The sequence below is a fragment of the Necator americanus genome, chromosome I, assembly GCF_031761385.1.
Source record: "Necator americanus strain Aroian chromosome I, whole genome shotgun sequence".
Taxonomy (NCBI): Eukaryota; Metazoa; Nematoda; class Chromadorea; order Rhabditida; family Ancylostomatidae; genus Necator; species Necator americanus.
Genome location: NC_087371.1, coordinates 11,365,754 through 11,378,360, shown reverse-complemented (window position 1 = coordinate 11,378,360; position 12,607 = coordinate 11,365,754). Strand labels below are relative to the sequence as shown.

Here is a 12,607-nt window from a genome sequence, read left to right as displayed (position 1 = left end):
GTCGTCATCGATGGCGGGAAATTTGTGGCATACTGGAGAACTTGTGTCAGTGGAACCAGTTTCATTGATCTCCTTCAGATTTTATTAGTTGCACTAACAGTTGATGTGTACCCTGTCTGATCATACAGGAAAACTTCATTAACTCCAAAGAAAAGTCCAAGAGAGAAAAAAAAACATCACACAACTGTAAAACGTCAACCAAATATTCCGTGCCTGTTATCTTGAGTCAGGGAAGATTTGTTTTCATGGAAGACAGCACCCATCTTTAGAGCATAGCTTAGATTGGAATATACTGGAGCGTCACACGTATGGTGCGAACTAGAGGTGACACCGCGAAAATTTCCCTTGATGGAAGTGAATTTCATTAAGAAATGAGGGCCGAAATTTCTCGAAGAATGTGACCGCCTTATCTATGTTGCATTTTGATGACATCGTCCAAATTAATGGGAGACAGGTGGCGAAAGAGTTGTGGTGCATGTGAAATAGTTTTGCCTTAGAACCGAACCTCATTCAAGCAAAACCTTCGCCTGGAAACATTTCATTCACTAAGGTTTCTATTCCATAATGTAAATATGATAAAAATTTGATTTTGCGTTTGACTGCTCTAACGCTTTGTTTACCGCGTTTGATATTCTTTCGCGAGATGGAGGACGAGTTGTTTGCGCGTAGACAAAAAAAGTGATCACCGTGAAAACAACACACAGGCGTCAAAAATTACTTCGTCACTCTTGTTTGCTCATCATTCCAGGAGTTTTGTGTGGTTCTGCTTTGAGTGCTGAAATAGTTATCGTTTTGTTCTTTTTCTTTGTGGTTTCATCTGCTCTTCTTTACTAGAACGCGACAATCCTTAAGCAAAGATGTCGTGCATTTGTTCATATTTAAGTTTATTGTGTAGTATGCTTTATACGACAAAATTAAAGGAAACAAGACCGTTACTCAATGTTAGCAGTTTTCAGGGCAACTAAACAAGCCATTATATCGCTTCTTGCTTTAATTTTAGGAGACGTAGAAGTATTATAGACATTGCTTTTTATAATGATTTTTCTGCCCTTAAAAGCGCACTTGGAACACAAACCACTCGAAAATGATTCGTGCTTTTTTCACTCTACATATGTTTACAAGGAATGAAAGCATGTGGAAGATAGATGCGAATAGATTAACATTTTTTGTCGCGTACATTTGAGAAGACACGAAGATAGAACTGAATTCGAGAATCAGACGACCGGTGGTTCATTTTTGTTTTTGGTTCTTCCGTTACGCTCCTATTTTTTTTAGTAAAATATGTTGTGAATTTGTTGACTTCGAGTTTTATTACTCTATTGAAATTCATAAGGGGATATCCACCGGTAAGAGAACAGCTATTGAACGTTAGCAGTTGTCAAGCGATATAAGCAAGCCCATCATGATATCTTTAATGTCTTGACTGCAGTGAAATGATGGCGCTTGCCAAACTGACACAGTTTGAATGTGCAGAAAAGCTGAACTAAACGGTTACGAAGTGGAATGGCCAAAGTTGTTTTTTTGAGCATTTTTGCTATGGATTAAGCTCATTATCTTTCACAACGCTTCGCAGTGTTTCTCGTGTTTCTGTTTTAATAGTCAGGACGTTGTATTCTTATCTGATCACAGCGTTACCCGCTATCCAGCAGCGTTGTCGCTCGGCTGACGCTTTCACTCTTCGTGTTTCTTTTCACATTTCTATACTACTGCGACACTTTCGATTTTTTTCTTTGCTTCAGAAGAATCTGACCACAGTGTTCTCATGCTGTTCGTTTCTCACATGTTCTTTTTTGTTTCCAAACTTTAAGGGCGTGGACATTTTGATAAAAGAAAATCCTCAATATTTGGACAATGGATGCAGCTATGCATACAGTTTGTAGCCGCAACGTTTTTCTTTGCAGTAACAAGTGATGAATTTGTTAAATACATAGGTTTTTTGCTTCCTAGTTCTCTTTTTCATCCTCTCGCTATTGCTTATTCCCGTCTACAATTTATATTGCCTTTTATATCTCATCTGGACTTTTCGAAGTTTTTCGCACTAGAATAATTGCTTATTTCTCCCTCTTCTGTTGTATAAGGCTCGCCCTTTTGCAGAAGAAAAAAGTATTGTTTTCTAACGTACTTCTATCGCCGGCTAACAATCACTTCTACTCATGACAGACGCTGCTACAGGTTGTTTCTTCTTGGATTTGTTCTTTTTCAAGTTGGACAAGTAGCATTCTTTGCAGGCGTTTCTGAAAACCTTATGGATGCAGACGTTAGCAATGGGTAAGTCCAACAATTTTTTTTAAATATTTTTTTTTTTTGAAAATTTCTTGAACTTCGTACTTTCAAGAGAATTACAGAAATAAGTGAGTGATCAATCACTTCTTTAGCAAATTATCTACCTTGCAAGCCATAAGATTAAACTGTCTTGTGTATGAAAGGCTAAATGATCCTGGCTAAATGATAAGATTATGGCATTCACTTGATGTTTTCGTGTCACAAGCTTACTATTCTTAGTTGGCCGTTCTTACTGTTATGTGCATCTACACCAAAGGATTGCACTGTTTTATTGACATCGTTTGATGGAGCCGATAAAGACACCAACGAGTTGAGAGTGCTATTAGTTATCTGTTCTCTTTTTTGAGCTGATATTATTAGTTACTAACATAAAATACTCCGCTATTCATACCAGTGTATCACTCAAGCGTTATATATTACGTCTTACTTTTTTTGTTACCTGCTTGAAATTTCCTTCTGAATGCAGGCCCATATGAGTACCCCACTTTATCACATAAACTGTCACTTTGATCTGAGTTCAGTGAAGCAAAGAAGGCAACTATAGTAGGGTCAAAACGACATGAAGCAGGCTGCAATTGCTGCTGGTAGCACCCGTCATTGCAATTTGAGATGGTCCCATCTCGGTTGCAACTGCTGCCTCCACCGCGGTTTCGAGCGAGTGCGCAAACGCGCCGTGGTTCACATCGTCTTGACCCGACTATAATATTTCGTTTGAGGCTTGAACTTCATTTTTTATTTTATATTAGCTGCGATTTTTGTCAGGCTTCTGTAATTTCCGTTTTTGAGACATTGTTGATACGATTGTAAGAGTGATTGATTTGCTTTTAGAGCTTCCGACTCTCCCACCTCTGGTTCTTCCTTGTTGTCTAGAAAAGGACTTTTCGGGAAGTCTGGAGTTTTGGTCAGTACTAAATTCTCTTACCTTTGGGTCCTTTTGTCGAAATGCTTGTTTAGAACCAGACTTTGGAAACAGGCATTACAGTGGAGAAAGAAGTTCTTAAGCCTGATAGCGACAAGACCAATGGAGATGGAAATGATGGAGAAGAGGGTATGTTCGCTTATCATTAATGAACGGTTTGTATTTTTTAAATGTTTGAGAAGACTTCTGCTCTAATGAAAATTCACAGCACTAAACATCAAACTTTTGGATTTTACTGGATTTCTTTTCTTTGTTCTTGTTAAGGTTGCTGTTCTCGGAACCTCCTTAGCTTTTTTTTTCTCGTGATGTCCTTCAAAGGAGCTAAAATTAGAAGTTCTGAGATTTCATTCGTTCGTAGGAACCAGTATTAAAGCAATTGTTTGATGAATTTTCTTCATCGGACGCTTTTGTCTTTTAATTTCGGATACTAAACATCTATAGGGAATAGATTGACTGTGTTTTCTCTCCTTTTAAAGCTGTGGATGCTCATCTTTGGTCACTTTCGTAGTATTTCATTCTTGTGCAGATTTTTTTCGCATCGTTGGGATGAATAAAATAAACTTTGCCTGTCGCAGAGTTACTTTTTTTTCAGCGAACACTTCGGGTTCGGGTTCTGGTTCTGCTCTAACGATAGCTTCTGCTGAGGTTACAAAAGAAGAAGGTGATGAAGACTCTTCCCCCGGTGAAATTGCTGATGAAAAAGAAGTATGTTTGTTTTGCAGAATTAAATTGCTAAGGATTTTCAAATCAATCGATATATACATCAATACACAATACTCGATCAATACACGAATCAGATGCGTATAGGCTAAAGCTTAGGCTTAGATCTGAGCAGAACCTCGATAGTTACTTCGGAAACTTTAAAAGTCGAATTAAGATGGTATCTCATCATCATTCAATGGAATGTGTGTCTTAAAGCAGGAAAAAGCGTCTACGTTTACAGCAATTTTGTAATGCGGTGTTCTTTTTCATTTCCTTTGCGAGATTCTTAAAGACGACTTGGGAAGTCTTAGAAGTCCGCTTAAGATTAGAAATAACTGTGGATTTACATTACAACTGTTACATGACATGACAGGACTTTTTAAAAATATTCTAGGAGAAATCTGACCCGCAGCCAAGCACAGAGGAGCCAAGTGCTGAACCTGGAAATAGCCAGTCACAAGAAGTAGTTCAAGAAGAGGAAAAGGAAGACGCGAACGCTCAAAACGCTGTACAAGGTGAGTGTGAATTTTGTTGTTAAAAAAGCCTCATAAACTTCGTGGCTTCAGTTGCAGAGCGAAAGTTTGCATCGAGTGATTATGGATCATTTTATACACTTGTTTTAAGATCACACAGCAGAACATAATGAAGAAGAAAGCGGAGATAAAAAAGATATTGGTAAACACTATCTGGAAGGTGAGGAGATCACGAAGGAGAAAACCGAAAATCAAGATGAACATGAAGATGCTGAAGAGGAACATAAAGAAGCCGAAACTGACAACAGTGATCAGACTGGGGTTGATCAGGCCAAAGATGATGTAAACGATGATGGTGAAGAAGCTGACGTCTCAGGAATAGATGAGGTGGAAGAAAAAGTCACAGAACCTGAACCAATAGTAGAAGACCCGGAGCCCACCATCGACACGCTACCGGCATCAGTTGAAGAGGAAGTATGCGTTAAGAAAATCATCTCGATGGATACAGATGATGTTGATCAGGTTCGTTCTTATCAGTGTTCCTCCGTAGTAGTGCAAGTGTTTGATTCCGACTTCTATCAACTCGTAATGTATTTGAAGGACCAGAACGGGGAGACCATCGCTTCTAATGCAGATGACAATGAAAATTCCCCTGATCAAATGGAAATAACCGAGGTCACAGCTGAAGAAGATGGCAAAGAAGAAGAGAAAGAAGATGACAAAGAGCAACCTGCCGATGAGGTGCCTATTGTTGAAGAACCTGATGCTGCGGAAAGTGAATGTATGGAAGAAGGAGACAACAAGTGGGTTCTTATTCTGATAACTGATTTGAGAACACATCTTTAAAAAGACGAACAATAAGGTGGTCATTATTTTGCAATTATTTAACCCGTATCAAGTCTTGACAAGTTCTCTAGTTTTTGCTTAGTCTTTTTTTTGAAATCCAAAAGAGTGTCCGCATATCTTATACTTCAGCTTTCATATTCTGTGCTTAAACTTCACTCTGTCCATGTTACGAAGTTGGACGTGATGTAAATTTGTTCGTTATATTGTGATTTTCGGTGTGCAGTTGTTCGAATACGATCCTTTATCGCTAAATCGGTCGTTTCAGACGAATAACGAGTTCAAACAAAACACTTTTTTCTTCATTTCTATGCCCAGTTGACCTTAAAAGTTACAGCAGAAGCTTTTCAATGTAATTAGAAATTAAGAAACAACTAATACTTTTTGTTATATCATGAAGATATTGTGTTGTTTATTACAGCGAGTCAACGCGAGAATCTGAAAATGAGGCGACTGAAGAGAATGTCGTTATTGAAGAGATGGAGAGTGATGCTGTTGAGAAGACAGATGAGGCAGCAGCTCCTGAAAAGTTAGTTATTGGAATATGAGAACGCTTTTCAATTAAGTTCAGAGTTGGTCGTCTTAAAAATTTTGCGTTATTCTACCACATGTTTTGATTTCCATTAAAATGTTCATGTCAATGTTCGTCTTCTTACCCCGTGGTTTTTTAATTGAATAGTGGTATTTCAGTTTTGTTTCTTTACTTGTCTCTGAGTGTTTTTTGGTGGGTATTATAATTTATTTTTTGATAGAAACGAGTTCGTAACTTTTCAGAGAAGGTGAGGACGGCGATAAAAAGGATGCAGAGAATGATGAGGAAAAGGAAGATGACGAGGCTCCAAAGAGGTGAGTGCTCCGTTATTTTACTCTGCTTATACCTGGTAGCAAACTTTCTTAACGCCTTTTCGCACAGATAATTTCTTTTATCGATTTTGCACAACTATTTTAGGCGCAGTTCCTCTCGTCGTTCTATCCCTGTTGTTCCAGTTGAAAAGAAACCAACGACACGAGCAAAAACCACTCCTGTGTGTTTTCTTTTCGACTTTTACTGCACATTTTGTACGTTTTTTATTTGTCTTATTATTAGGCCAAGAAAACACCTTCAAAGCGGCGTGCAGATGAGGAGAAAGCAGACGATGAAGAGGTAAACACTGTTGATCTGTTGATACGTGACTGGGAAATTTCTCCTTTGTATCAAGTACATCTACGATCAAGAAACTACAACTTTTTTCATTTTATTTCTTTTATATTTTAATATAACAAGATTGGCTGTCAGACTTGTTGCTTTTAAAAAGGTCAAGTGTTAATTGTGGTTTATGTCCTTTTTGTGGGCTTTATTTTGGGATGCTCACAAACTATTATTCAATCATTCATGTAGAAACCTGAAGTCGCTGAGGAGACTGGGGACAGCAAAGAGGACATTGAAGAGAAAGAAGAAACAACGACTGAGCCGAGATCTCTTCGATCACGTGGACGTCGATCAAATGTAGTGGAGACACCAAAGGTGAATGATTTTTAGTTTTCTTTTTTCACTACTATTTAATGTGAAATGACGTGGTTAAGACTGAGGAGCGGACACCTTCGAGAAAACGTGGCAAAACAGTAAAAAGTGCTAAGAAAGACGTTGCTGCTGAAGCTGAAGACGAAAACGAACAGGATTCTGATAAAGGGAAAGAACGTGAAAAGACGGAAGACATGGATGCTGAGCCGACTCGCTGTTCGTTGCGATCACGAGTGACCAAGACCCCAGCGAAGTAAGTGTTAAACGGTAAATGCGACTAAAGCACGAGCTTTTCCGTGATATTAGTGGAATTGATTATTTCTCTTTTTGCAACCGCTTCTTTTAAACTATTTTCTTTTGTTAAACATAGTTAATCGTACATCGGAGAAAGTTTGAGGCAACCGATGATTACGAACCTCTTACAAACCACCCTCTACTTTTCATCTCAGAATTATCATGATTTTCTCGCCTGTTAGCGCACCAGTTATTTGTTGTTGTGTTGTTTCCTTAAAAAATGTCTTTTTTGAATAGGCCACACTAGTCTTTCCAACTTATTATTTTCACCGTACTTTTGAACGATGACTTCTTATTGGTATTCCAGTGTCCACCACTGAGTTTAAAAACTCTCTTTGCTTAGGCAGGAATCCCCTGCTCCGAAGTCTACTAATCGTCGCGGTCGCTCCGCCAAAAAGGAAGACAACACCATCGTAAAGAAAGAAGCAGAAGGGGAAGGTAACACTGAGCCGGAAACTCCTCGTAGAACGAGAAAAGGTGGAATATTATTTTTTGCAGTGAACAGTAACAATGGTTGTTTTCAAGCACTAGGTTTAAAAAGTTCCAAAGAAGGGGATACCGAGAAAGAATGTTCTTATCCCTTCTAACTTTTTGTAGGAGTGTGTAGATGTGTTTGATTTAGCACCAACCACTCCCTCGGCTACAAAAACTAATTCTGCAAAAATCTCGTCTGCAAAAAAAGGGAAAGATGAAGATCATGACCCTTATGATATCGAAACGGAAATGGAAAGACATCCTGAGCCTCTGAAAAACATCCAGGTAATAAGAGTGATTTAGCCTTTGACTGGAATACGTATTCTGCTTTAGATGGAAGTGCAATCATTTGGCGAAGTGAAGTACGCGAAAACGAGCTCCGGTAAATATGAACGAACAGAAAAGACGGCAGAATCCCGTGTTGCTAACTTGGCTGAATTGGCACCTCGTACGAAACAAAGGAAATCCCTAGCGGATCTCACTCCTGGACGAAAGAAGGCTAGCCCAACCGCCACTACGGGCGTACGTACCGCTCCACAACCTTCTCGGTAATTTTTCCTTCATATTTTTTCGTACCATTCGGTACCTAGACTGTTACTTCTGTTCAGCGGAGGACGTAAAGTAAAACCTGAATCCGAAGAGGCCGATAAGGAGGAAGAGCCTATGGAGGTAGAGGACACTAGTGATGTTCAAGCTAGCGACAAAAAGGCGAAAAAGAGTGCTGAAACGCCGAAGACGAGCGGCTCTGCACGCAAACGACGGTTGGTGACATTTTTCACATTTTCGTCCTTTTTAATATGTAAGAATGATATCTTACGCTTTTCCATTAAAAATTCTTATCTTTATCAAATCTCTTGTAAATCAATAACTTTTTTTATTGAAATACCTTCTCATTATTGCATATTGATATTGTAACTTGCTGTTTTCATCCTTTTTCACTATTTATTCTATAACGAACTTTCAGTGCCTCAGTTCAAACCCCAGTAGTAGCCAAACGACTACACGTTGAAGTACCTCAGTTAAATGGAGAAGACTTGTTAGCTGTTGACCATCCACAAGATGAACATGCTGCTTATGAAGCTGGAGCTCGTGTTTATGCAATGTTTGATGGCCTTTTTTATCCAGCTGTAGTCGTCAGGTGAGCACCAAGTTGCGGTGTATTTCAGCAGGATTAAGTGAAATTAATTGTAGCCGCGATGGATTAGGGCGTTACAAAGTGAGTTTTGTCGAGGACGGTGTGGTGAAGGACGTACCACCAGCAGGTGTGATTCCTTTGCGAGCATTAGACCACGACAAGGAGGTGTGTTTCGAAAAGTGCGTTTCATTATTATGATACCCACACTATTGATTTCAGTGCTTTTATTCGGATGGTTCGCAAAAGGATCGTGTAGCCGTGAAAGTCTTGAAGGCACCGGATTCAAAACATGCTTCATCATGGCAGGAGGCTGTGTTTGAACTCGAACAGCTCGATGATGACGGTGACTCCACGGGAAAGAAACTGAAGTGCGCTTTTTTTTTTGAAATTCTTCTTGACATTAGCTTCCCGCTATGCTCAGTCGCGATTTGTTCGCAAAAAACTTTTGGCTTGCACAGTTTTTGCGAAATAATGTAAGGAGGACGAGGCGGGTGTAGTGCAGTCGGTGAGAGGTTCCACTTCCTGCACGATCGATCGGAGGTTCGAATCCGCCCCAGTGCTCACCAAGCCTTTCGTCCCTCCGGGGTCGGTAAATTGGTACCAGACTTGTCTGGGAGGATAAAGTCTGGGAGGATAAAAACACTGACTTGACACATCGGCTAGCCACCGCAAGTCATTGTATTAGCCAGTTACACGTTCGTGAACCTCAAACGATTCTGAATTGAAGTGAATGTGGGGGCGCATCCCAAGCGGATTGATTAACGCCAGAAACTTCATCCTTTATTAATGTAAGGAGAGCCTACTACGCACTTTTCGACTTTCAGTTTTGTAAATCTGCTTTAGGACAGAGCGCGGATTAGATATTTGCCAAAAACTGTACAAAGTGAATAGCACGAAGTTTGGTCTAAAACGGTCTGTCCGGGTAGATTTGTTTTCGGGACATACACCACACATACAGTTTCTCCATATTGTATGTGATTGCGTATCGCAATTCAACTCTATGGTCTTGCATCTCTAAAATTTTGTCTTCTTGTTTGTAACCGAGAATGATTATGCAAAAAAGACAGATGAAAACTATAGCAATAACAGAAGAAGAGCTGCTTCATTGCGACTTCTTATGCGAACTTTAAGTAGAATTTGCATTTACCACTGGTCGTGCAAGCACTTGATGATAGAGTTAATCAACTTGAATCAACTTTGTCAAGCTTCTGATTTTCAGAAGTGTCTGGACAAACCTCGCTTTATCCAAAGAAGACTGGCGTGACTATATAAATAAAAAATCTCGAGAAGCTACGGACGTCATAGCAGGTAGTTAGTATTTCTGAAAAGGGGGGTTTTCGTGGCCAACACTTGTTTTGATCTCCGAGGACGGAATGTAAATAGTGCATAACCTATTTAATCCTTCCTGTGGTATCATTGATACATGTCATATTACAGATAACATTGAGAGCACTGAAGACAGGCACTTGCGTCGATCGAAAGTGGCCACACCAAGTCAGTCGTCTACTCCGAATGCCTCTAAGCCTGCGCCGAAATCTGCGAAGAAAGCGACAAATGCAGTCCCTACACCCAAAGCTAAAACTCCTGCGAAAGGTATGTCCTTCTTAGTAATGTGACTTTCATTTTCTTCGAAACTGAGTACGGGATTTATATTCCTTACATAGGAGGTCGTCGAAAGAAAGGAACTGCTTCAAATTCTTCTAGAGCCAATGAAGTTGATGAAGGTTCGTTTTATGTTGTTGTCCTTTGCAGTCAAGTCAGTGATACGTGCTGTTCATGCGTAGACTTTCGTAATCTTACGTTTAATCTCAGTAGCTCTGACTTTTATTCCTCTTTTATGTTATTTTGTATTAAATGTTTCAGATGGTAGTGAGAGCGCACCAGAGTCTAGCGAGGAGCAAATCTTTGCCGGAAAATTGTTCATTCTAACGTCGGCGAATCGTCCTCCCGGTGACGCAACAGCAAACTCAAACACGACCGCATTTAAGAAGAAGTTTATGACGGACTTTATTTCGACTCACGGAGGGCTTGTTGTAGACGATATGAAGGTGAGCAGGAGTCCCCACTAGTGTTCACGGAAATATCATATCGCCATATTACTAAACTGAAAGTTAATGTTTGTTTTTGAAAAAGCGGAGAATATTAGGACATTTAGTGTTTCTTCTCTATTTGACAGACGTTCATTCAGACATGCGACCTTTGTGAAGGATCAAATAAAGTCATTTCCTTCACTGGGAAAAAAATCTTGTTGATTAATTTTAGTAATGTCTTTTGCTTTTAGAAATTAGAGTAAGAAAGTTAGAATTAAGAAATGTTTCTTTTGCCTCCTCTTTAGGAGGGGAAGGTTATCGTGTAAATGTTTGGTCTGGTTCCATAAGTTTTTCTCTTTTTTATCCCCATTTTTTGAGAGAATTGGATTTTTTTTTTGTGAGGACGATAATATAGGTATGCAGTTTAAAATTGTTATTCAGGAAGTCGATGAGCATCCAGAAATGGAACGGTTTCTTATCTCTGACACACATTATCGTACGCACAAGTACTTAGCGGCGCTAGTACGGGCTATGCCATGTGTGTCACATGAATGGATTTACAAATGCCTCGGAGAGGTATGAGCTCTTGATTATTGTTCTTGGCAATGCAAATTCGCTGCTGTGTTTCAGAAGAAACTTGTTGACTACAAACCTTTCTTGCTCCCATCCGGTGTTTCAATACTCGATGAACGTGAATATCCATTGTATGTCGAAACTAGAATATCACTGTAACGAAATTTGGAAAATTGCTTCTCTTTAGACCGAAAGAACGTGGTGTGTTGCTGCGAAATAAACGAGTGATGGTGCACTCGAATGTAACGCCTCCGAGTAAAAAGTCGATGTCGTTTGAACAAATCTGGGTTCCAATGGTCCCACAACTTGGGGGTGAAATCGTTTCAGAGATGCCTGATGAAGGTGCAGATGCAAATTGTTCATCCTATATAGCCGACCTCTATTTCACTGCTACTGTTTCAGAAGGAAAATTGGATATTTTGCTCACCGATCATTCTGCGTCTGTCAGTTTAGTTGAGAAGGCGCGTAAAATCGGATCGGCAGTGGTTTCGTCAGAGTGGCTGATTCAGGTGGTTTTTTTTTTTAATTTGAAGTGTAATCGTATCATCAGAGAAATATAGTCGGGTCAGAATGATATGAAGCACGGTACTGTTACATAAGCGGTTGCGCTCGAAGCAGTGCGGTGCAGTGGAAGCGACGTGGGAGGTTCGCGAAACGCAGCAATGAACGGTGGTAGCAGGGTTCGTCACCCGATCTTAACTGCTGCGCTCCACCGCATAGCTTCGAGCGCAACCGCTTACGCAACTGCACTGTTCTTCATGTCGTTTTGATTCTACTACACAAGTAATCTTCCTAATTCCATTAGTTTGGCATTTATATAAGTGATGACTACATATGACTCCTTTTTAGAAAATATTTTAAGTCTAAATTCCAATCTACTGCAGGAAGTTTGCTAAAAACTCAAATAACGCATAAACCAACTTGGATACAGTTATCTCTGAATACATGTGGAAGAGCAAGTCCGTTGCAGTTAATTTTATTATATGTTCAGGGAATAATAATGGATCGTCTTCCCGACGTTAATGCCCACCAGAAGTTCCTTCACAACGGTGGTGTTTATACCTGATTGTTTCATTTGTTCCTCTTGTTTCATTCGATTAATGTGTTTTGCGGACCAGTGATTCTATTTCTGGGATGGTTTTCGTCGTAATGCTTTTTTTCAACTAATTCGCATACAATTCTGATTGATTGTTTAAATCATGTACGACATTTGGCGAACATGTTTTACTAGCCGTTCGATCAACTTTGCAGACAGGTTTCTAATTTTTCGATGGTATTACTAAGGTACTGTACATGTCTACAATGTATATGATATTTTTAGTTTTAGAGGACTGTATTCTGTGAGTACTCCCAATTACTGAGCAAGATGTATGCGTGAAA

General features: G+C 39.6%; 1 protein-coding gene across 1 annotated transcript; it reads left to right on the top strand.

Moving 5' to 3' along the window:
* Positions 1 to 2,153: 2,153 nt before the first annotated feature.
* RB195_005163 (uncharacterized protein) lies at positions 2,154 to 12,293 on the top strand (the record flags this gene model as incomplete). The annotated part of the gene is made up of 30 exons (XM_064177499.1): positions 2,154 to 2,172; positions 2,229 to 2,268; positions 3,112 to 3,184; positions 3,238 to 3,331; positions 3,795 to 3,907; positions 4,299 to 4,419; positions 4,529 to 4,899; positions 4,978 to 5,180; positions 5,642 to 5,749; positions 5,995 to 6,066; positions 6,170 to 6,245; positions 6,308 to 6,364; positions 6,599 to 6,724; positions 6,784 to 6,974; positions 7,359 to 7,492; positions 7,638 to 7,774; positions 7,823 to 8,037; positions 8,098 to 8,250; positions 8,454 to 8,627; positions 8,681 to 8,789; positions 8,844 to 8,992; positions 9,844 to 9,932; positions 10,062 to 10,217; positions 10,289 to 10,348; positions 10,488 to 10,672; positions 11,096 to 11,230; positions 11,285 to 11,358; positions 11,415 to 11,569; positions 11,630 to 11,736; positions 12,219 to 12,293. The coding sequence occupies 30 exons, from the start codon at positions 2,154 to 2,156 to the stop codon at positions 12,291 to 12,293; spliced, it is 3,771 nt and encodes a 1,256-aa protein (XP_064034624.1).
* Positions 12,294 to 12,607: the final 314 nt, after the last annotated feature.